Source organism: Falco cherrug, chromosome 2 (genome assembly GCF_023634085.1).
Source record: "Falco cherrug isolate bFalChe1 chromosome 2, bFalChe1.pri, whole genome shotgun sequence".
Taxonomy (NCBI): domain Eukaryota; kingdom Metazoa; phylum Chordata; class Aves; order Falconiformes; family Falconidae; genus Falco; species Falco cherrug.
Genome location: NC_073698.1, coordinates 34,054,220 through 34,080,962, shown reverse-complemented (window position 1 = coordinate 34,080,962; position 26,743 = coordinate 34,054,220). Strand labels below are relative to the sequence as shown.

The window sequence follows — 26,743 nt, the reverse complement described above, 5'->3', positions numbered from 1 at the left end:
TTGCTTAGGCTATTACATTCGGCCATGTATATAAGAATGATTTTGCCAAGGTGAGTACAGATTAATGTTATTTTCCTTTCAGAATCATAAGCCATGTAATTAGATCTCATTAATTTCTGTTCTTCAGAAATGTAACGTGACCTAAACACAGTAAAGAATGGCTAAAAATAATTTGCATCCTTTGGGTTTTTTTCTTCTTAAATTTCCACTTTGTAATTATTTATGTAAATTTAAGGACACTGAAATATAGAGTAATGAAAATATGCTAAGTCTGAAATATTTCTGAACAATATGGTATGCAGATTTTCCTAAATGTAAAATATGTCTGGCACTCAAAACGCTAGACTGTAGAATTTCACTCCCACAGGAAAGGAACTAAAAATTGTAATTGACATTCACTTACTAGTATTAGCATCTTAATATTAACTAGGCTCTAACAAAGACATGAATATCAAACCCTCCTAATTTCATCACATTTGGCACCCAAGATGAAAATAGTTCTGACAAAGAAGCAAGACTGTGGGAATGTAGAAACGAGTGAGAAAAGCTGTCTGACATACTGTCATCCTACTCAACTGAACTGACTTGTCTTCTGATTGTAAAAGAAAAATATGAAAAGCTCACTAACGTCTTTCCTAAGAACGTATTTTTATTTTTATCAAGCAAGCCATCCTCATAAGCTCTCCATAAAAAAAAAAAAAAAATTAAAAATCAGAATAAAATAAAGATCTGCTACTCTGCAACTCTTCTGACAGTACCACTCAACTCATAGCAGGACTTCTGAGAATTCTTTTGATGTTTTTTTGTTTATTAGCTCACATTACTGCCTTTTATTTATTTTTTTGCTACTGGTGCATTATTTACCCTAAAGGCAGCCTTTTCTGAGGTCTACAAACTCAAACATACTAGTCTGTGACAGTTACTATTTCTTTGACAGCAATGACCTTCTTTCTGGGGAAGAACTACGAGATGTAGCAGGAGAAATTTCCATCAACCACAGAGACTGTTCAGTCCACTCTGTCCCTGTCAATTTACAAGACTTACCAAAATTCCATTAAATAATAGAATTGAAAAAAAATTACTCTAAAAAAGAGGAGAGGAAGGAACTGTACCTGATAGTTATTTTGTTGTTTAGAATAGAATTCGCCTCTACATAAATCCAATCAATGTGTTTCAGCATGTCTTATTCCAATCATGTGAGACAGAAAATTTTTCCCAGGCTCTTTCCAAATGAATATTTGGAGATATTTGGAAGAGCTGAATATCTCTATCAATAGACCTTGAAACAGGGCAGGATGGGAGGCAAAGATGGAAAGAAAGTAAATTGACAAGCATTCTGGATATCCTGTTTTGAGAGACAGGAGCTGAAAATAGCCAGGAGGAAAAATTAAGGAACAAAGGAGAATTATGTTCCTCTTCTGAAATTTCTATTAGCTCATCTGGAGGACTCCCTGGCTGAAAGATGCTTCTTTAGAGAAATTAAATCAATGCGTGAAATTCTTCATTAAAAATGCAGTATATGTGACATAACTGCAAATACTCCTTGTATGTTTTGACATTTGTCCTCCCCAGAACACTGAAATGTAAACATCAAACCAGAATTTGATCCATTATACAATTTACTCACTATCATCTAACTTTAAAAAAAAAAAAAAAAAAAAAAAAAAGAAAGAAAAGAAAAGAAAAGATATTACAGTGCTTTATTTTTAAGACTTGAGTCCCCAAGGAGACTTATGCCCAAATACAGGACCCAGTGTCTGGACCTCAGTTAACATCAGAGACATCCATATTCACTGAAATTACTCCATCTTGACAAGACTGAAGAATACCTTCCTGGCTTTTGTATGTAGTTACACTGAGGCTGAAAGGGTGAGAGAGTATCTATGGAAGGCAACCTTGTGTTTTAAGAGTTGGTGCTCATGGCAACAAGCTTAGATAAACTAGATTCAGATTTGGCCTTCCTCTTAATTCTCCAAATAGAACTTTAGGGTAGTTGAAAAAATATTAGAGACAGAACATATGCTTTAATAATTATTGATCTTCATTTCTGCAAGATACCTATCTAAATACCTATGTACATAGAGATATATATATCTTCTCATTTACGTTTCAATCAGACATGAAAATACCCATCTGTTGTGACCTAGTTTTAACAGTATTTGAAAAATAATTAGGCCAACAGCCATCTGAAGTTGTTAATTGGTTAGCTAATTCACTCATGGATTACCCTGGTGAAGAGTAGGCAATCTTAACACAAAGAAAGAATCTGCATGATTTTGACAGTTACAAATGAATTTCTTTAGATAACCTATCACACAGCCATTGCACTGCATGATCTGACCACTGTGTTTAGGAAACTGTGAAATATCTGAAAAGCCAACCAGCTGTCTAATTTCTCTGTTAAAATTACATGTATTTGTTTTAAATCCAAGGAATTATTTGGAGTATAAAGGTACTCATTACTCAGTATGACTGCAGGTGGCAGAACAAAGGCCCAAAGGATTTATATGTTTAATTCAGGATATATGCTTAAATCAAGTCACAGAATTACTTTTACGTGCTCCATCTCTCAAAATGAAATGCAACATTTTCACATGATTTGTTATAACAATGTAAGACATTCACTCACCCCAAATGTAAAATCCATAAATTAAGAAACATGACACCCTACAGCTCCCCTTATTGTGTGTAAGAATACATTTCACTGAGTAAACAGCGAGAAACTGTTAGTTCAGCTTTAGAAGAGAATGAAACAACAGGGTCTTCTAACCTGAGCTATTTCTCCGTAACAGCCACACAGCAGGACATTCAAGCTGAATTCAATTCCTACAAAAAGACAAATGAAGTAGCTCTCTAACACCTGGAATCTGACAATAGCAGAGCTAGTCAGCCAGCTTACGAAAAGCTAATGTTGGAAACAGAGACCATTAGCTTGCATGAACTCTTGAAAGGTTTACATTGCAACTCTGTATTGATCAAAAATATATTTAAGAAAAGGGGAAAAAACAACAATAAGAGTAAAAAACCATAAAGACACCTATTTATGCTAGCCAATACATTCGGTGTTTCACAACAAAAAAAGTCATCTTACTGTTTATTTCCAGTCCTGAGCTGTGTAAAGAATAAAGCACATACTATAAGATTACTGTATAACATTAAAAGAAAATATTATAGGCGCATATATTCATGACTCAAAATCATCAGGAAAAGCTACCTAGCCTTTTTTCGTCATGGCTGCCAACAAATAATTACAAACACACACACACACACACACCCCTTCACTGTGTTCAATGGATTCCTCTTAATAAATCAGGGCAGCTTAAGAGCACTTGCTTCAACAACAGTCCACTTCTCTGTGCTTGTTCATTTTTAAAAACAGACCTGCAGAGCTGTATTGGCATTTAAATTGTTTTACATGATCCTATATTCTTTCAAGAGAAGACAATCAAATGCAATTCTGAGAAGTACACTGAAATTCCACAGTATCAGGTGTTCATCTGTGTTTCAGGCCAAGGAAATTATTCCTTCTGAAACAACTTTTTTTAATTAGGATTGAAAAAATCTCAAGTCAATAAGGCTGAAAGGGTATTTTTAAATGATCTCAATAGGGGAAACAGATAATTAGATTTTATACTGATTACATGTGCTGAAAAAGAGGGAAAGAAAATTAACATCTAAAGATTAACTGACAGTTTGTAGTAAGTATCGCTTGTAGGGATACCATAAGCTCATTTTCCTGCCCCAAACCTCTCTATTAATTTGATTGTTAAAGATCACAGCAAAATCACATTTATTTTAAAAAGGATAACATATGTAAACTCAGTTAATTTTTGGAATAAATGATCAGTGGATTACTGTAATTTATTAGGGAAGTAGAAAAGGCACAACACAAAATGTAGTAGATTTTTAAAATTAATCCTGTATCACACTTTTACTGTCATCAATCACCAGAACAAGCACAGTAACTTTGACAGGAAGATGCAATACCATAGGTAAATTCTTTGAAAGGAAATGTAATATTAGGAGAAACAGAATAAGGTAGCGTAATATCTTCTAAAATAATAGTAAGATTATCAGAAAATAAATATAATTTGTATAGCAGTTAGTATTTTGTTGACAGTGGTGAAATACCAAATTCATAACAAAGCTGAATTGCTTTAGCATGTATGTCAATGCCCAGAAAAGTAGAAAACATGTTACCTCAGCCTGATATCTCAGACAAGATATCACACGGATAACTAAGACTTCATATGGCTAATTTATAACTGAGACAGCATGAAGCCAGAATACATCACGGAGACGCTTCTGCTTAAAAATTGCTCATTATTTACACTCATATCACAACAATAAATAAATGTTCCAGTAGTTATCAAACTTGATCTCATTATAGAATATGGTCTTATTTTTCCTGTTCCGAAAACAATGATGAATCTGAAGCTGTTTCTTAATTCCCTTAACTTTAACTATTGTTCCATACTGACACATTTGGGCGTCAGCTAAGTACAGTGCAAATGGACTCCCCCCATAGAACAACTACTGCTGGATTATCTAATTTTATGAAGAAAAGAAAAACTAATTTTTAACTTTAATTTTTTTTTTCCTACTGACCAATTTTGATTTAGCAAGACATTATTACAGCATACTTAGAATTAGAGCTAAGTGTTGTCATCCAGCTGCTACCTTGCAGATATTGTTGGTAAATCATAGAATCACAGAGTGGTTGAGGTTGGAAGGGGCCTCTGGAGGTCATATAGTCCCATCCCCCTGCTCAAGCAGGGCTGCCTAGAGCCAAGGTACCTAGGACTGTGTCCATATAGCTTTTGGATATCTCAAAAATCAAGATGTATAACGTATACCAAACTTTAAAGAAAAGGTACTGATACAGAAAAGTGAAAATTATGCCCTCCTGAACCAAGCAAATGTGCTACTTGGAACACAGATGTACTTTCCACTGTTAATTTTTCTTAAAGGGACTACCAAGGCAGAAAGGCTTTTGTTTGCTATCAGAGCAATCAGGAGCAAAACTCATGATGGCAAACAACAATTTCAAAGGGTTCCTGTTGCCAGTTGCTCTTCTGGGCTACCTGAGTTAAAGCCAGTCCAACGCCAGCAGAACAGAGATGGCAGCTTTCACAGGTCTTGAGTTGACACTGTGTACTGCACAGTATTCTAGTTCTCTTTTGCTGCCTAAATTAAGATTTCAGAAAAGAATAAATTACATGTAATTTTTTTTAAGCTCATGCATTAAAGACTAGAAGTACATTCTAATGGAAGTTAACACCGTATGACTCCAAATGTCTTCAGCATGTAAAATCTAGCACCTCGTTTATACTAACAGAAACTACTATAAAAAGTGACTGAATTTTACATCTTAAAAAAAAAAAATAAAGCCGCCATAAATCAAGCTTGCATCAGAAACAAAAGGATAAATACTGTAGTTCTGTAATACAGTCTACAGAAAAATAGTAAATCCAAGGAGGAGAAATACTTGTAATTAAAATTTAAAAAGCAGCTTGACAGTATAACTTAATTTCAAATAGATGCAAACCTAAGTGTTTACTTGACAATAAATGTCTAGTAAAGGACATTTTACTCCAGCAAAACCTGTTCTTTATGTGCAATTATTTAATAACTTGATGATAAGTAAAATTGATCTTTTTTTCTTCAATCACACCAAAGGAGCCAACAGTCTAAAGTCCATGATACTTTCTTCTGATGTTTTTATACAGGAGAGCTGGGAGCTTACATTTTCATATTTATCTATTACTCCCATCAGCACTAAGAAAGATTTTTATAGTCTTAACAAGGCATATGTTCTTGTCTGAGTCTTCTCTAAAGCTTTAATTTTTTTTTTCTTCCTTCTGTGGAATCTTCTTTGTTCAAGAGACTTCATAATTTAAAGCAAGATATTATGAGTTTCATTGAAAGCAATTTTCCTGACTCAACACAATTTGTTTTACAGATCTAAAATTTAGTCTACCAAATTTAATTTCAGATTTTTGTGTAGAACCACTGGTAATTGGTTTCCACATCACTCATGGGAGATGAAAAAAGTAGTAGTAACAGCAAGGTTCATAAAATGATGAGGCTCTCCAGGGTTCATGCATTTAGGAGTGACACAAATACTTGACTCTGTGTTACATCTATTTGGAGGACATTGAAGTTTCTTAGAAAGTCAGCTTGTATGTGTTTAATATCTATACAGATCTGTCATTGACCTGTGACTGCACAGGCCGCATTGCTTTTGACCTTTCTGGTAGCATGACGAATTCATGCTCAAACTGAAAGCAGTAAAACCTTTAAGTTTAATACTAAGCAAGGTAAGGCTGCTCTTTGTTCTATAACGTGTAGCTGGTGTCCTGGGTACACAAAATGTCCTGGGTACATCCCAATAAGGTAAACAAAATTCAGGATTTCTCTGCTTAAACTTACTCTTGTAGGAAAGGAGTGACTGGGAAATCCTGGCAGATGAAAGTTCTTCTTTAACACAGAAAAGCAGCAAGATGCTTCCTAACTGCAGTCAGAGAGGGGCAGTGCACAGCCTATGCCAAATTACCTATTTCAGAAGGAGTCCTCTCATCATACTAATTGTGGGGTTACAGAGTTGGTCAAATTTTGATCAGCTCCTAATATTAGGAAGTATGTAAGAGGAAGCAGCCAACTTTTAAAAATAATTTATAAGCAAATACTTTTATCAAATTCTTTCCTTATTAAATCTAATCACAGCTTCCTTCCAGTTAAGATTTTTAGTTTTATGGTCACAAAATGATTTATAAGACTTAGAAATTTAAAAAAAAAAAAAAAGAACTTCTCAATGAGGTGCTATAAGAAAGGTTAAGAAAAATGATTTATAATCTCTATAAGCAATTGAAACCTTAAGGTCAGCCTGACCCTTCCCATGTGAATCATTGGTAGACCAAGTAAATACAGATGTCAGGAAGAATGTTATAGGAAGAGCGCTCTCTTTTTTCTACCTTCTATCCCCTCTCACCACCTTGAAGTATAAGACACAAAATGTGAGATTTTGAAAGTACTGCTGGTAATAGTTTGCTGCCTCTAAGGCAGATATCCCCTGCTTGAATGTCATTGAACATATGTAGCGTTAGATCAGCAGAACTCCTTCTTCATAAACTCCTGTTGCATCAAGACAGTAAAAACCACCAACAAAAGAACAACCACCAAAACCCCTTCCCCCCAAAACAAACCAAAACCCACCAGATAAGAATTCCCACTGTAACTACAAAATCAACAACCAAAACTAAACGAGATTTAATGGCATTTTTAGTTTTCTTTATGTTCCTGGTTGATGGCAAAAGAAGTGAGGTATTCTTCTGTTAAAGACATCTACATCAATTAAATTGCATAACAGTACTACACTGCATCACAGTGTGTTTCCCCCTTATTTACCTCACAAGCTACTGAAAGTAGACACTTCTGGAATATTTTCATGATTTTGGCACTTAACTACCATTAAAAAAGCAGGTTTTGAGAAACGACAATTAAAGTAACAACTCAGAATACTTCTGAAATTCAGTCCAATTGTTTTTGTCTATTATTTATTCACTACTTTTATTTGTTATATAACACTACATTTTAGTAAAGATCTTCATTATATTCATTTTAAAGCTCTTACAGTTTTTTTCCACTCCAGCAGTTTCTTCTCTTGCTACATCTTAATTATAGCCACCAACAAGGATATTTTATAGCTAAGAATATATCTCTCTACTCCAAAACAGATGTTATTCACTTGCAACACCCATTCTGTATTAGCATTATTATACATACATACTTTTTTTTTTTAAATAGCTAATTGTATGAAGTGACAGTCAATATGGGCAAATTAAAAAATTCACAATGCCATTGTCTGCCATTTTCTGACAGATTCATCAAATGGTTTGGGTTGGAAGGCACCTTAAAGATCATCTCTATCTAAAACATCATCTCTCTCTAAACATCAGTCACTACCTCACTAGAAACTCAGGAATCTCAGGATATGCAGCTGACAAGTGCACACTCATTGCCAGAGGGACTAGTTGAAGTGGAGCTAGAGTCTGCAACCCAGATTCCAAGGACAAATGAGATACCATCTGTCAGACACATTTCTGAAAGGGCAGAGAATGTCCACCTTCATCTGACACTGAATCACCTCTACATTTTTCATAAATCATTAACAGTATTCCTTTCCTGTACAAGGTAATCAATGAAAATGCATGCTTTGAATGTTCACTTTCTCAAGACCTGTAATTCAGGTATATGAACAACATTAAAAGTATGGTATTTAGAAATACTTTCCTGTTTGCATGCTTAACAGTACCGATGGTAGCTAGCTAGGAAATCTGCAGAAACAGCCTATCCCTATGAAAGATGAAATACACATTTGTCCTGGTTCTGGCTGGGAGAGAGTTAATTTTCTTCCTAGTAGCTGGTACAGTGCTGTGTTTTGGATTTAGTATGAGAATAACATTGATAACACAGGGATGTTTCAGCTGTTGCTGAGCAGTGCTTACCCTAAGGCAAGGGCTCTTCAGTTCCCGTGCTCTGCCGGTGGGCAGGGGCACAAGGAGCCGGGAGGGAGCAGGGCCAGGACAGGTGACCCGAACCAGCCGAAGGGGTATCCCATACTGCAGCACACCATGCTCAGTATATGAACAGGAAGGAGCTGGAGAGGGCATGCCGATAGCTGCTCGGGGACTGGCCGGGCATTGGTCAGTAGGTTGTGAGCAACTGTACTGCACATCACTTGATTTCCTCCCCCCACCCACCCCCACCATCACGGGTTCTACTCCTCTCTCTCCCTCTCCTCTTTGTTACAATCATTGTTGTTGTTATTATTTGCTTCATTGTAATCATTAAACTGTTCTCACCTCAACCCATGGGTTTACCTTTTTCCAGTTCTCCTCCTTATCCCACTGGGGCTGGGTGGGGGAAGTGAGCAGATGCATGGTACTTAGGTGCTGGCTGGGGTTAAACTATGTCAACATTCTAACATATTTTCTAATAAAATAGACCTGTGCCATAAGCTACTGACTGTATTTCTCCCCTCAAAATAACTAAAAGCTTAGCAGTGAACTGTTTTGGTTATTTTCGCAAACTTGCTCTCATTTCGGTTTGCAATCCGTAAGTGTACACTAACAATACTGTAATCCTTTTTTAAACACCCTATAAGGTTTACCAAGGTATTATATTGACCGAGTTCTTCACAAAGCATTTCAAAATGCTAGCCAGGAAATAGGAATTTCTGATTTTTCTATATTTAGGAATTAATTTTTGTAGAACTGCATAGGACTGCTCATAATTTTCTACTTCAATCTAACTCTAAAACCCTGCAAGCATAAATACTACTTTACAGAGCCCATAGAAGTATGTTTTGACTAGACAAAAAAGGGATTTTTTTTTTCCTAGTGATGCATCGACTAGCATCCTGTAACTAATATATTCTACAGCTCCATCATCACCCCAAACATCACGCTTATACAATATTCTCCTGAGCTATCTGAATTTATGTTAAAGCACCATTCTGCTTGACTACACCTCACTGGAGCACATTTTCTCAGACACACACACATGGAAAGACAGAAGTACTGTAGTATTTTGTGAAAGAATTGGGATTTGCAAAAATGATAGTGTATTTTATCCAGAAGGAGCAAGTGGCTGCTCCAAGTTGAGAAGATGGCAGTGTTACCGATTAGTTAATAAGTTAAAATCGATTGATTCTATTTGATTAATTAATTGATTTTATAAAATCATTTAATAGAATTGAAATGTAGAAGGTTAAGGAAAAAATTATAGGAAACTTGCATCTACCCAATAAGAGACGTTATGGAATCTTTTGTACGTCTTGTACCAAGGCTAGAAGAAGGGCCTGGAACTATTGTAATAACTCTAGGGTTGGAAGGTTCCATTGTATTTAACCAGTCTTCTGTACGCAGAGGTGTATTGAAATGTCAGAATATGAGATTAATGGGAACTGGGGAGAGTCGACTGGAACAGCTTGTAGGTGCCTGCCAAGAAACTGTGAACTTTAGTAAAAGGTAATTCCGGCAGGGGGAGATCGCGACCACCGACTCATATACCACCTACCCAAATCGTACCCTAGACCCATTTCTAGACCTTTCTAAGCTTTGCTGCGCATAATCGGATATAGGAGGAGAGTATGTAAATGATTTACAGGAAATGTTATGATTATGTATGAATAATTAATGAATATGTATGAATAAGTTCTATATATGGAATCTGATTTTGGGACCTGGTGTGCGTTGATCGTGAGAGGACTCGCTCACGCACCCGGCCGTCAATAAAGAAGTGTCTGCTTATCTACATCACATTGGTGTCGATAAGTTCTTCATTCCGAGATTTCGGTAACAGCAGGGAAGTTAACACAAAGCTGAAAGTAGCGGGTCACAAAAGCAGTATTTAGCAAAAAAGTGATGGATATCTAGGAGAGGTAGTATAAAAGAAAACAGCAACAGAAAAGTCATGAGCTAGAGCTATGCAAATATGAGGAATACAAGTACAAGACATTTGAAGAGAAAAAGCTGGGGATGAAAGTGAGAAATTAAGTGTTACAGAGACTTGTTAAAGGGCAAAAAATCAAAGATGTACATTTTATTAGCCCTATTTAAGAAACATTAATTATGTAAAGAGACAGGGTGATGAAACTAGGAAGTCAAAGATGGAGAGACAAAGATTAGGAATGACGCTGAAAAAGGATGCAGTTCAATTGAAACTGAGTCTTCTAGTATTCAGTCTTTATTTCAATTCATTGATTTCAAGTTCATGTCATAAAAAGCAGGCAGATAATTTGATATATTTCAGCTTTTGAATTGCTTTCAATTGGTTTGTTGTCTTGAAGCCCATTTTTAAGCTTGCATATGAAAAAGAAATAATTTCCAATCCAAATGTTTATGGGTGAGAAAGAAGTGTGTTTAGTAGAAGTGCCAAAGGAAAAAAACAGAAAAAGCCTTTACTATTTAAACTGTTTCTTGCCTAATGAATGACATAGTCAAACAAGCACCTTTGAAATTTTTCCCTCACAGAGTACATCATGCTTAGGGAAATGTCTCAGAAATGACAGCAAAATATTACTCTCTTCTTGAGCATGGTTTAACTTCAGTACACTCTGACTTCTACTTCCTCTTACGTTAAGCAACATGATTGCATGAGATTCTTGTACCCCTCCTCAACCTGACAGCTTACTGACTATGCCTATAAAACAGATACACTCCTGCAGTCTGTATGCCACCTATCATAACCAGGGTCTTTGTTCAAACACTAAGAACACATTAAACTTCAGAAACATGAGTTTTAAAACACAGGAAATCAGATTATAAACACAAAGTATGTGACAGTAACACATTCTTACCTGTGCAGCTGTAAATACTCTCTGGGCCTGTTTAAAAGGTGAAGGAATCTGTCAACAACCTTGTTTTTCCCAACACCCTGCAGTAAATAAATATAATATTAAGACATAATATAGACTTACACATTTAAGAGTTATAAACAAAGAAAAGATGACTTCTCAATATAATACTCTCCATGTTCCTTTATAGGCAAATACTATTTCAATCCACAACAAAGAAATCTGAACACTATTATATATATCTTAACTTACATTTAAAATATGTATATATATTTGCAAAATATTTATCTGGTCTTACTAGGAATAACCAGGAATAGGATCGCAACCCTAGAATTATGTCACATGTGCCAATGCATCCTTCTAACTACCAGGTTTTTTCAGCCCTTTTATTTCACAAAGGTATTGCAAGGCTGTGAATGCTAGGAAGTTGCTATGCGCTTAATAGAAAAAATTAAATCTTGGTGGTCATAGGAAACATCCTGTAACTGTCACATGGAATTAGAGCATTGCCTTGTCAATGCCATTCCAGTAGAGTTACCAAAAAGGCCCAGATGGAATCAGAATTGGGTCGGAGATCAAACTGATCTATAACTTTCCTATTGCAGGATGTCTGCCTTAGCAAGCTGCGCAGAATGGTAACAGCGGATTTATGAAGTGAATCAGGTGTTGCTAACACCCTGGTGTGTCCTGTACAAGTGGTTCAGGAACTGGTACTTCAGCCCAGGTCTAGCCTGGTTCCATGGAAGGAATTAGCAAAGAGCACACATTAGGTGTCCTGCTGGAGAACATCCTCCAAGAATCCTGGTCATACGTCCCTTGACAGCATCAAACTGCAGAAGGGAGGCTCCCTTCAAAAGTACATTCCTGATCTGGTCTAAAATGCTAATGTAGATGCAGACCAAGATGACAGTTCAGATGCAGAAATCCTTATCCCTCCTGCAAGGATGTGGCTGCAGACTTGGGAGCTCAGAATGACAGGGAGATTGCCAAGGGTTGCAGAAGAAAAAGAATTAGTAGAAAGAGAAGTTCAGTTGTAATCCAGCCAAAAGCTGTTTGACAAGACACTGTCCCTCTACCGAGATTCTCGCTCTGCCTCCATGAATACATCTAGTAGTCCATACCAGTGTGAAGCAAAGCAGATAAATATAGCCCACAGAAAACTAAAGATATTAGATTAAACCAGCTTGAGACTCACTAATCTGTTTCACTTGGCATTGAAACAGAATAGGAGCATTTCAGATCTGTGAGTTATGACATTTATGACTACAAGTTCTAGCTGAAGGATGGTAACTGCCAGCTGCAGAATTACAAACTGTTTAAGCTTCTAAAAATGGGACCACAGTCTCTCATCTGACTACACTTATGAGAATGGTGAATCGTGCACACATGTATAGTAGTTGAAATCATGAAAGGAGATTTCTCACCATGGAAGCAGAGGAAAAAATACTGCAGAGCTGGCAAAAATAGAACTACCTAGACTACTGCAGACTCGACTCCAGCACAGGACAGCCAACTGAAGCTACTGCTCTGCCACATGCCTTCCTCATGAACCTTCTTCCACCTCATTCCTCAGAAGAATTTACGGCTTTAAACATACGTGTAGTAAGAAGCTGCAATACACAATATCTATTACCAGTCATTTCTGAAAATTGTCACTGGAAACACTGTTCTCCACTGCTTTGAAACAGGGGATGAAATTGTGCTAACAGATTTTTCCAGGAACTCAAAGAACATACCCATTTGGGGGGCAACATGCAACTTCAGGAACTGCATCAGAAGCATCAAAAGTAACCAGCAACAGGGTAAGAATCCTCTAGTAGCGCACACAGTTTTATTCTCTTCCCATATGTTCCTACTACTCCAGTCAAATACTAAAATCATAAATGGGTGGATAAACTGGAATACTCCTAATGTCAAGCACAAAACACCCGTGCTGAAAGCAGCTTCCTTTACTTTTCCTAAGAGAGCTAAAGATGACTGGGGAGATGTCTGCTAACAGTTTCTGTATGAATCCCAAGAAGCCTGCATATCCTTTTTGCTGCAGAGTGTGACTCCAGCCAGCTGCAGCAAGTACAAAGATGAAGAAAGAGATCATCATATTGAATCAATGTAAAACATACTATCAAACAAAAAGCTTACTGTAATAAAAAAACTGGTTTTCATGCGCATTAATGGAAAGCGCATGTGGTTTTTATGTTTATAATAGATTATTAAAATTATACCTGAAAAGCATGTTTTCCTAACTACAAAGTAAGACTGCTAGATTTTTTTACTCCCTCTCCCATTCCAACAGAAAGAGGACCAAATAGCTGTTTTTGTGTATTTCTATCCATGCTGTTATCACCAAGGGTATTACGAGGAGTGTGCATTACTTCTGAGAGAATGCTCAGAGGACAGAAGCACGGTGGAAGACCACTGTGGAAGAAGGGCAAGAGCGCAGTTACCAAAGTAACACAGTGAAGTCAATGGGAGCTGTGCCATGACGACATCTCACCCTTTCTTGTGTTCATGCATCTCACCAGACTCCACACACCCCTTTTATTTCATTTTAAGTATAACATTATTTCAGAACGTGATACATGTTTTAGAAGGTGCATGGAGCATTCAAAAGCCAAAAGGCATTCCCACCAGATTTTAGCTATTATAAACACGTTAACATTGCCCAACTTCTAGACTGAACTCCTTCAGAGAGTACATTATGTGCCTTCATAGAGACTGTGGTGTACCACATAAAATCCTTGGCTGCCAACAGTAGCTGGAGCAAAGTTTGAGTCAAAGCTTTTTGATTCCATCCCTCCACATTCCTACTTCATGACAAGTTACCACTTCTCTTTGTCTCAGTTACTCCATTGAGAAGGCACGATATAATAGAATGGAAGGAAGAGACCAAAGCTATTCAGAAGGCTCTTTAGCACCATTAAAAAATTGCAAAAAAGAGCTTGGATGAGTTAATTCTTTAAATAATGCTCATTAACGTAAGGCCAAGAAAAGTGGGTTTATTCCAAATTCACCCAACCTTCATGGGACAAAGAATACAGTCTTCTTCAGGTGAACAAGAAACACGGAAAATGGTATTGCATTTTGGAAAAAAAAACCAAAACCACAAACCAAAAAAAACCCTCTGAAATGTGTTACTGGCACCTCAGAAACAAGAGATCACCAAAATGGCAATGAAGTCACCCTTCTTTCCCCTGAACCTATACCAGTGCCAAGGATCAAGCTGGATCTTCTGGCCACCCACACAGCTAGCAGTCAACTACTCAAGCAGAAAGAGTCAGAACTATCTTTCATATGAATGTGCTGAATAAGTGAATTTGGACTGGATTCAGAACATAATCTCATGTCATTTGCAATTATTGCAGTCAAAGGTAATATTCAGAGGACAAACCAGTTTGCCGTTAACACTAGCTGTATGTTATTTATATACACACTATTTCAGTTACTTAATTTAATAGAAATATAAACATATGCTAATTAGAGAGAAAAGAACATCTGTGTTGGTGTTTCAGCTGAACTAATAAAAATATTTCAGAAATCAAATATTAGACAATTTTTATTCCATCAAACATATGGGACAACTGAAGTAGAAAACCAGGAATTAAATATCTCCACTAACAAATAAGAAAAAGGAAATTACGCAGTTAGGAGGCAAGATAGTCCCTTAGTTAAAAATTCTCCTTACTGACATTGTAAACACTTGTTACCAAGGATAAAATGACTTAATCTTCTAGCAGTAACTACAGTTTCAAATATAAACAAGGTTGTTACAGGTCCCAGGAGGCATTTTGCAATTCAGGATGCAGCTCTTACAGTAGTGGGACAAATTTCTCCCCTGCACAGCCCAACTACAGTCAATAAATTTTTATTCCAAAAGAACTGGTCCTACATTTTTGAAATAATTAATTTGCCTCTTAGAAAAAAAACACTATTGGGAAAAAACCAACCAATCCTATACCATGCTGCCTCATTTTTATTTTCTTTTAAATGATTTGCAGGTCATACTTAGGCAGTTAAAGATATTGCCATGTTGTGCTCTTCAGCACTGCCTGTCAGCTGGGACACTGCAACTTCACCTTTTCAATTTCAGCACATAGCCATCCTGCATAGCAGAGCACCTGTTTCATTACAGAAGAAGGAAACAAATTTTGAACCTGGTGGAAAAAGCAGTTTATCACTTTTCACCTTAGGAAATATTGTTTTGTAATTAATTTCAAAACTTTATTATTAAGGAATGAAAGACATTCTTGTCTTTTCATTAAATTTCAGCATACAGAACCCTCATGTCAGCGTTCTCAGTTTCTGACTTCGTAGAAAGTTATATTGATAATGTCACTATCACAGAAACTTATGGCTGAACAACGAAAAATAAGAAAATGAAACCACTTTTGCTAATGTATGGTTTCTAACACTGGGTCTGGCACTGAAACACCTTCCACACCCACTGCTTGCCTGTTTCTGCCAATAAAAACATTTGCAAGAATGCATGTGTTTTGATTGAGGCTGCTATTTTTATACGAGAGTATAATAATAAAACTAGTACATTTTAATAATAAAACCAGTACATTTTAACAAAAATGTGCTGTTATCACCAGAGCAAAAAATAGCACCAATACAGAACTCTCTCAAACACTCTAGATGCTATTAAGACCATCATGCCTTGCTTAGAACAAATGTGAATGATACAGTGTAATAACTGCAGAAGATGTGTCACCAGCAGACACTAGACGTTGCTACCGAGAGGACTGCTGCAATAGACCCCATCACTGTTACTTCACCTGGTTGTTAGTAACAGAGAAAAAGAGTTGCACAAAAGCAGTGGTGATTTAAGTCTTGACCCAGCTGCGATCTATATGTTTACTGATCACAATGGTAAGCGTTCTGTGGTCTAATACCTCATTATTTTATTATGAGTTTATCACCCAGGGCATGCAAAACTTATGGTGATGGTAGGATAACAAAACTTCAACCTATCAGGGAATTAAGTTTATTTGCTCTTAGAAGTCATGAATAGAATGCTTTGGATACATCTCTGACTACACATCTAGATCAGCTTGTAGAGTTTATTCCTTTCTCTGATTTTAAGTACAACCTTCAACCCAGAGCCCTGTCAGGCTAAATACAATCTTCACATTTCCAGCGAGGTAAGACCGTTGTGGTTCAATGGAGAGAAGCATATAAAAATTTATAATAGAAAGAATCTGTGGGAAGAAACATCCGAAAGAAAAATCAATTCATTGATTCTTTTTTTCATTCTGGTTCTTCAGTATCATTTGTAAAGGCAGAAAGCAATACTGTAAGCAGAGAGACATTTGAAGAGCATGCCTGTTCTCATTCGTGTACATACTGTTACGACTGTAGCAAGTAAAAGAGAAATATATTCCAAGTTTTCCACAACTGTCATGCAGAATTCCTTAGGAAAAATATATTATAGTATTTGCCCAATTTAGCTCATTTGGAGCTCAGTTTTTTCCGGTTCATAATCATAATAAAAAATTGGTTTAGGACAAGGGTCCTCAAACTATGGCCCGCAAGCCGGATACGGCCCCCCAGGGTCCCCAGTCCGGCCCCCGGTATTTACAGACCGCCCCCGCCGCCCCCCCCGCCGGGGGTTGGGGGGGGGAAACCAAGCAGCCGCAGATGACTGCCTGACACTGCATCCGCGCGCCGGGCCCCTGGTTAAAAAGTTTGAGGACCCCTGGTTTAGGATAGTACATTCTTTCCTTGCAGAGGAAGCTGTCCATTTTTATACAAGTTTAGGCAGGAAAACAAAGTCCTTTATTTCTAGAAAAGTTAAAACACCAAGCGTTTGCTATTTCAAGTTTTCTGGTGACTGATATAATTACACTCTCAGTATCTACTTAATTCAATTTCACAATGAGGTAAGAATCTTAGAAGAAAAAAATCTATTCAAGCATGTCCATTTAGATATTTTTAAGAAAGACTCAATCATCTGTCCTACTAAATTCTTGAAGAAAAAAATAAACTCCTAGTGGGAGCCCAAGAGTTCGTTTAAGTTGATCTCACAAAGAAAGGCAGCAGAAAGGATGAAATTACATTCTTTTATCAGAGAAATAAATTATCAAATGTGTCAAAAGGCCATTACATTTCTAAGTTCTTCCAATGTATTTGTGATAGTCTATTTACTGTGGGCTCACATCAACATTTTTACTAAGTGCTACCAGAGATTTTATCATGGTCTTCTTTCAAATTATTTAAAGCAATATTTAGCACATTTATGGAATTGTTCGTTCTTATTCTGCTTCATGTTTCTTTCTGATTTTTCCTTCTCTATACATCATCTAGTTAGACTACAAGCTATTCGGGAACAGGCTTGTTTTATCACCTTGCAAAGTGCTTTCCTTGTTCATGGGGAAGGAGAGGGGGAGCAATTCTGAACAAGAAGTATAATCCAAATATCCACATCATCAAATGAAGCAGGACAAAATTTAAATGTCGTCTGTATTCAGCAGTTATTTAATCAGTAATTGAATGGCATTTCTGATTATTCTTATTGATTATCAACTTTGTAGATTTTGTTGAAAAAAGAACATAAGCAATAGGAAAGCCAGAACAATATGTGGAATGCCAGGATCCATTAAGCCTTAATAATAATTGTTGAAGAAAAGAAATATTGCATTTTTTGTCTTTTCTTCTTTGTCTTTTAAAAAAAAAAAAAAAGTAGCTCTTCCTTATTAAGTAATTTACCATAAAAGCAGGGTGGATATCAGTAACACAAGTATCTCATTCTAAAGGGTAGGCCAGCCAGTACCAAATACTTAGAAACAGCCATAAAGTTGCCAGTGAAAAACACTACAGTGAAGAAGACAAAAGAGAAACTGGAAATTCTGGAAATAGATTAAAAAGCAAAAGATGAGTTTTCACAATTTACTCATTCACCAACAAGTACAACAGAAAGGGACTCAAAACAGCACTTTGTGTCTCCACACAACAACATTATCTGTATCTTCCAAATGTGAAATGAGGCACACACCGATACATGTATCAAGCAATAACAAAGCCCTACCTCTGACTATTACAGACTGAACTGTAAAGTAACTGAACAGTAAAAATCCTACTTTTTAATCATTTGCTTTACAAAAAAAAAAAAAAAAAGAGGATGAAAACTCTTAATAACTTTAATAGAAAGGTATCTGCAAATATAGCGTGAAAGCATTTTGCTGTATTATGGTTGATTTTTAAGTACTCGAACAGGATTCATCACACGCTGCAGAAATTTACACTAATATATTTAAGGAACTAGCCAAGCAATTTCTAAGTGGTTAGTGATGATCCCTGAGAAATCAAGGATGATTGGTGTGGTCCTAAAAGACTGCAGAATGGCAAATACAGTGCTCAAATTTGAAAACAGCATTTCACAAAGAAGAGGCCACTTAGCCTTTTCTTAGTCACACATAAAAAACAGTGGAACAAATTAGCAAAGAGTAAACCTGGAAGTACTCAGAAGTATGTCAGCAATAGTAAGTACTACTGATATGCCAAAGAGAAATCATAGCAAATCAACTGATTTTCCAACTTAACGGTACAGCTCAGCTGACGTCTAGAATCAAAGCAGTATGTTCCAATACTTCCACCCAGTTAAATCTTTTAACACTGTCTTCAACTTAGGAGTTTCATAAGCTTGGAGAAAATGTGGCACACATTAAATTATTAAACATGAGCATACTATTGCTTGGAAAATACCTTATTACCCTAAAAATCATACTCACATAGTCTTCAAAATTTTTTGCCAAATTGGTAGAACGTACGAAGCATGTGTTTGGTCCCCAAGTGTACCACCGGGCTCTGGAGGCTTTTGCCCCCACCTACGGTTTTACTTGCCTGTGTTGAAGGTCAGCTTTGACATGGTGTTGCTACCTCACTGGGGTCCCCTCTGCCCACCATGGCTTGGGAGCTGCATTTATACTCGGGCCCTTCCCCCAGTTTCTTCCCAACCCACACTGCAACAATGCTGTGCCTGGCCCTGTACCTTGCTGATCCCAGCCTGGACCTGCTGACTTGACTTCCCAGCTTGATCTCAGACCTGCTTCATCAGCATGCACCTGTTCCAGCAGCCACTGGGCACTTGGCTGACCATGGCTGCTGTCCCCAGACCTGCTCTTCCTGCTTGGACACTGCGAAACTGTGAACCTTGACATTAAGGACACTGTCTCCGACTCCACTCCCCTGTGGAGCAGCCCACTGTTGCCATTCCCCGACAGCAGGTTCTGAAGGCAATCTGTACTACATATAACATTTTCAATACCAACTTAGAAGCTGGCAGAGAGAGCACTGTTCATGAAATAGAATAAATAGATCTTATTTCATTTATGAAATGGATCAACTTCTATTTATGAACAGATGAAACCTTTTGGGAGAAGCTGGCAACATCCAGCAAAAGTCTGCAGAGGCTTCAAATACATCATCTTTGTGAACTCAAGCTCTTAACAAGGACTCTAAATAGATGAGACTGTATATAACTGTACACTGCAATTTTAATACAAGCACATTATATAACAATTGGTATTTTATATTCCCTGCCATGTAGGTTAGACCATTACTGTTTTGTGTTGAGGTTTTTTCCAAAGGCTATTGCAAAACATAAAGAGAAACATCTGCTAGAAAATTGTTGTATCCATGCTAAGGGAAAGCTAAACTAAAAGGGAGATTACTTTATGAGGGAAAAACCAACCCAGCAGCTTGGGAAGTATAACATTCCTGAACACTTCAAACATAGAAATAATAACAAAAGGTTTTTTTTTTTTCAGAGCTAACTGGCCAAGCGTGTAATTCTGTTCAAATCACCTAACAGTTCCAGTAAGAGTTTAAGATGGTTCTGAAAAACAATGACTTCAAACATACACAACTGGAGAACATCTGCCCATAACTCATCCTGAGGAGCCTATAAACTGTTAGAAGGTGTCACAAAACAGCAATGACCAACTAAAAGAACACAACAGTCCCCAAGATGTCACCAATACAGTCTCCATCAACAAAGATACTAGCCAAAGAATAAAGTGAATCTGTATTTCTTTTAGAGAAAATTCTTATTTTGCTATCAATAAATAAGATTCAGCTAATGCCTATGTGTACATCTCTTATCAACTACTGGATATTTTAAAGGAGAGGCTTGATAGTCATGGACAACCAAAGCTATTAACTGAAGATTTTAATGGTAATGGTGTTACATGTAACTACTGATGTTTCAACTTTTACCCTTGATACCAATGTAAAAAACACATTTACATTTTCCACAGATACGTGCCCAAAAACCCATGGACACTAGTAGATAAAGGATCAAAAAATAGGTCAAATACCTCAGTATTACAAATGAACACAATTTCATGAAGCAAACCAGAGATGTAATTTCATTATTAAATAATGAGTTTGTTCCATGCATTGTAAGAGATGTTTAACTCACCTGATTGCCAACTAAAAGAAGATGTTCTCCCAGCAGAAAGTCCTTGAGCATATCTTCCATTACCATCATGTGCTAGAGAAACAAAATCACAATTTTCAGCCTTGTTTTTATACTCTCAAGTGTACGCATTCACTAATGACAGTAGTACAACAGGAACTTTACTTTCAGGATCTGGGGCCAAAACGTTTTGAACTTTACACTTACAGCTATTTATTTCATAGCAAGAGTGCCTCAGCCAGTAATAGCAGAGGTAATCTATACTGTGACTAAAACAATGAAACAAAAATACTAACTCTCCTTGTGTACTTCCTCTGCTCCAACTGATTGTAGGCATCCGATTTCCCTGAATATATTCAATTCTCCATAATCACTCTTCATGCATTTCCTTTTAGCCTAGTTGAATGCTTGTCACCCAGAGTGTAAGAACTTTCCTTAATATGTGTCTGACAATTTTCCAGCAATTGTACTGACAGGAAGCAAAATGTATCCTGGTAGAACTTTACAGAAACGAAATAGAGGGTATAAAAGGCATCTGACATGAATATGTAAATTATACACTTTTATTGAAGGTTAAACACCAGGTCTAGCTTAATGACAAATAAAATTTTCTATTCTAATCAAACTTTATTTTCAAGGAAAACAAAGACAAGGACATGTAAGCTCAAGTCTAAAAGTGTTTATTACTTGTCCCACAACTTCTAAATTAGACTGCCTAATTGAAGCCAAAGTATTTGAGGTATATTTTACATATATCCAGTATCATAAAAGGTAACACACACTGTACAGAATTTCACCTTAACTTGCTCCTCACAAATAATTTGTTTAAAAGGATCAAAGGGATTTAAGGATAATGTGGCAATGCAGACGACTACTTGCAATAGTCATGTATATTTCTCCACTGTATCTAGTAAAAATAGGTCATCTGTAAGTAGGTCAGACAATCTACTTAGAGAGATGAATGCTTGCCTTTAGATAAACAAATATTTTTATCATCTTATTTCTAGCACTTGAGTAAATAAAAAAAAATAAAATCAGTAGCTTGCCTATAATTTCTAGAGCATAGAAATGCTCAGTTTCTAACTGCGTGAAAGATATTTTAAGTTTCCAAATCTCTCCAGAACAGAGGCTGGGGGTGGGGAAGAAACTCTTGTAAACACAGCTTAATACCACAAAATCCTAACCAGGCATGTCAAAAGACTACTGAATATTCAATACACAACTTAAGGAGAGGACTTCAAGACAAATTACTATATTTTCTGGCATGTGTACACGCTGGAAATTTATAACTGATGAGAGTAACTTTGACCAGATATAGCATAAATTCCAGGAAGTCAGTTTTACCACACACACCGATTACATTTTTTATTTTATTGTTAGGCCATGAATACATCCCTCTGATTACTTTGGTTTTTTATCCTGAATTGCACAAATATGTGTACATTACAGTTCCCCTGCAGAACAGCTTACCCACAAGAGATACTATGTACTGATACTTTTTTTTTCCCCACCAGGACCTAAATTAGCGCCATACTAGGATGCACAGACATTTCAGATTATTTATTTACACAAAGGACTTGTAAGTAGACACATCATTATTTGTCAACTTTATGAACCTATGTTTCCCAAAGCCTGGCCTGAAAGTGGCATTTGGCACACTACCCAAAAATTATTTCCATCCCTGTGCCACTTGTCGCGGACCAACAGCAATGTTACACATCAATGCCAAATTCCACTAGAACATGAAGTGCTTCAAAACCAAACACAGAGAAGCAAAAGCTATGTATTTCATTACATTGCACAGCACTGCAAAGGGCTAAGGATATATCTTTTTCTCTGTTTCAGTTCAGTTTATTTCTGCCATTTTTAGATAACTGAAAGTATTGCACTAGACACATAAATCAAATTTGTTGTCCAGCAGGCTTTGCTAAATGACCATTGCAGCACTTGAACGACCAAACTACAAAATAGCAATACAGAAAATAAAAGTAGAATGTAGAATTCATTTAGAAATGGGAACAGCTATCCTGACTGGTATTTGGTTGTTGTTTCCTTCAGTATTCAGAGTGCATAGCTACCAGGGACAGATAACAGAGCAGGCCATTCTCTGCAGCATTTTTAACAGATGTTGCCTAAATAAAACAGATGCATAATATCTGAACACAGGTTGTGTACAGTTCTCTGAAGTGGTAAGTAAGAAGGCAGAAAAAGCAACACAGATCTAAGTCCTAGCAAGACTCAGGATTTCATTTCCAACAGACACAAACTAAGTACCTTACTGAAACGACCACACAAAACAAAATCTCACATGAAATGTTAGTGGGAAAGATGAAGGAGTCTGTCATCTGTTGCCCTTGCATGGCCTGTCATCACCTTCAGCAGGTGATACCATGTAGCACAGTCTTTCCGTGGAGAAATTGCAAGCAAACGAGGAAAAAAGAATAGGAAAGGAAAAGTAAGCAAACCCACACCAGGTCCCTAAAAGAAAAACATTTCACAAGACCACACTTCAGTGCTGCCTTTCAGGAGCAAAATATTCTAAAGGTAACTCAGAAGGTAATTCTCTTGGTAAGGATACCCTTGTGTGACAGTTTTGTGACTTCCACACCAGATGGAGAAGGAACTGCAGAACACCTATCTCTACAAAAGGGGTGGGGGAAAACAAAACCCAAAAAACCCACAGTCACCAAGCCTATTCCTTTTCCTGTGTTCAATAATTACTCTTACTCTTCACTAATTAACACTAAGGACACTAATGACTAATCAATTAGTGATAAAATAAATATTTAATATCCCATTAACTATTAACTAATGAACTAATTACTCTTCACCTTGCTTTTCAAACATGCAGTGTTAACTCTAATAAAAGGCAGGTGCAACTTCATGTGACAAGTGTGTAAAACACAGGATAGAATTGATAATCCAGCCCTAAGAGTGGACCAGTCCAGTAGCAGCAAAAAAATAGAAATAAAATAAACAAATAAATAAATAAAAAAAAAATCACTCAATGCAACATCTGATAAATCATTCTAGATACATTTCAGTTTCTAGTCGCTGTTACTTCATATTTTATGACTGTTCACCAATATTGTTACAATCTCTTCACAAAGGGATGGTGAAGACACAGCTGAAAAGAGCACCAAATCCTGTGAGAAAAATTTTAGCCTAAAGAAACTACTTCAGAAATATACCCTTAAAGTTCAGTTAGTACACTATTTACTATATATGAGCATGCACATTAGTACACATTTAACAATCTTTCTGTATCTCAGAAGCCAGAGGTTCATACTTACTTGTGCATTTTCATAAAACAAAACATCAGGCACTTTCATTTTCTCAGCTGAGTTATAAATTGGGATAGTCACAGACCCTATCTTCAGAATTCCATCGTTGATTTCATCTAAACATTTTTCAGGAAACAAACAAATGCATTACCTACAGCATCCTCCTAGCAGACATGCAATCAGCCCCCAACAAATTTTAACAAGGCTGTGGGTTGCAGTAAATGCTTTCTACCTAAAGAAAGAGACTGCTTGGAAGAGTATCCATTAACAAGACATTGCATTATCAGGAATTTGAATTCTCTTTAAAATTGTCAAGAAGTCTATTAAAATAAAAGATGAATATGTGATCTGGGAAAAGTACCATAAGAAACACTAGAAGTTGTGATCACTGCCTTGGCTTAATTTCATACTTTCATTTTATTATTGAAATATCACTAATATCATTAAGCTACATTTCCTCAACCCACAAGTTTTCTCACCCTCATTCTCCGTGTTCTCTCTCCCTGTCCCACTAGGGAGTAGGTGTAGAGAGGAGTGAGCGAGTGCCTGTGTGGGTGCTCAACTGAGTACAGAGTCACTGTTGATACTCCCTTTCAGCATTGCATTTTTGCTCAAATGGGTTAATGCCAGAACATGGACACGTTTAATATTTTGGTGAAAACTGGCCAAATTTGCACTTGTTGAAATAACCTTTGGCTACAGCTCTGAGAGAGAAAGTACATTAGAAAAACGTTTTTCATCAAAAGAACCATAAATTCTGTCTTTAGGAAAGTAACAACTAAGTGTAAAAAATAAAAACAGTAGTAATTTTTTGCCGCTAATTTCTTAAACTGGTATGCTGTAAAAAAGTGAAAATAGCTGGATTTCTAGACAGATGCTTTCAGTTGTTCACCTATTATTATATATTGTTCTGTCTTTGTGGAATGAAACAAAGAAACATGAAGAAAATTCAAGGGATGTGTCCAGATAAAAAAACCAGAACAGTAAGCAGATCACATCACACAACTAGCATGAGTTCAAATTATTTTATATATATAGTTGTTATACATGCAAAAATGCAAATACAGATAATAATACACGGATGGCTGCATGTGTATATGCAAATACGTATTATACTTTATATAACAGATACATTAATATATCTGTATTTACATATATATTTTTGTATGTACGCATAATAGAATCTATAGAAACAGAATCCATATAAATTAAAACCAAAGATGCTTTCACTACTGCAAAGACCTAACAGTAAAAACACAGAAGTCAAATACCTTACAAAACTGAGCATAAACATACAGAAGAATGACAGCAGAGTGAACACTGGTGAAGCAGAGTAAAGGAAAAGTTTAGTGAATGGAAAATCACAAATTGTTCAAACTGTGCTGCCTGACAGAAGATATAAAAAGATAAAGAGCTAGCATGAAGAGAGGGGTCATGCAGGAATGAGAAGTGAGAAAAGTGGCAGCAGCAGCAATGTGTGTAGCACTGAAAGCTACTGCAAACAAGTACAAGTTGGATGAGGTTAAGAAACAAAGACCTGCTCAATAAAGGTGACACGTAACAACCACAGCAATTTAAAGAGAATAAAAAGGAAACTAACAAAGAAATGTGTTCCAGAATGAAAGCAAAACATAACACAAGACTTCCACAGGAGTCGCAACGAGAAAAAGGTTGAATTTAACAGTGGAGAAAAAGAAGCAATGGTAAAAAACAGAACAGAGAAACATTAAGATCAAACTGAAGCTGTAACTGTACAGGAGAGGAGTTACCAGTGATGGGGGGCAGAGGGAGAAAAAAAAGGGGGGTGATGGGGTGATGGCAAGGTCCAAGAAGGCCTGAGGCCATGGATCTTGTAGAAGCACTTAAACGTCATGAAGAACAACATTCCATGAGCTGGGAATACAGCAGACAATACAGAAGTAGCAACACACTGAGAGCAGTACTGCATTCTGATAGAACAAATTTAAAAGGATATAATTGGAACAAACTAAATGTAATTTTGAGGACAATTAATACACCTTTGTATGCTCAACCATCTCAGTAACATTCATGAAGAGCAGGACAAGAGATAGCACAAGCTTACACGTGTAATCCTTTTCTTCTAGTTTCTTCATGTCATCTGGACTCGTCTCAATACCAGAATCCTGCAGATTTTTATGTAATGCTGACCTGGCAAGGTTTGGTAAAAACCTAAATGAAGAAAAATAACAGGCAGGATGTCTTTTCTGCATTTTTTTTACAAGTTTTCAGTATTTTCAGTATTCTAAAATCAATATGAAGCTTTACTTGGACCTCCAAACACTGAATGTCCATTCCTTTCACACTCAAATAGTCTTCACCATTTCACCTATTCCTAAGGAAAGAAACTGATCTTCCACAGGCAATGAACTACATTTGTGGTTGTGTGCTCATTTTAAAAGGCTTCAGTGTTATCAAATACTGCAACAGGGTTATAATGTAGGATGGATTAGGACTGGAAGTGTGTAATGTCCTCATTCCACTGCCAGTAAGAGCGACAATAGAAACAATGTTTTTTCGGAAATACCTTTTCTCTTGACTCAGTTCACTTGGACCCCAGGTTCCAAAGAGAAAGACTGAGCTCTGACTTCGAAGTGTCCAGAATGGGACCATTTCAGTTTTCCAAACCTTTTGATACTTACAATTTTGCTTTCTTTTTTTGTGGAG

At 36.7% G+C, this 26,743-nt stretch overlaps 1 protein-coding gene across 2 annotated transcripts in view; it reads right to left on the bottom strand.

Moving 5' to 3' along the window:
- VWA8 (von Willebrand factor A domain containing 8) overlaps positions 1-26,743 on the bottom strand; it is a 185,969-nt gene that overhangs the window by 92,709 nt on the left and 66,517 nt on the right. For both annotated transcript variants that reach the window (XM_027815848.2, XM_027815857.2), the window contains exons 18-21: positions 26,142-26,248; positions 24,068-24,174; positions 20,778-20,849; positions 11,363-11,439 (exon numbers count right to left, since the gene is read on the bottom strand). In XM_027815848.2, coding sequence (XP_027671649.2) covers positions 11,363-11,439; positions 20,778-20,849; positions 24,068-24,174; positions 26,142-26,248 — 363 coding nt within the window. The remainder of the gene's footprint in view (positions 1-11,362; positions 11,440-20,777; positions 20,850-24,067; positions 24,175-26,141; positions 26,249-26,743) is intronic.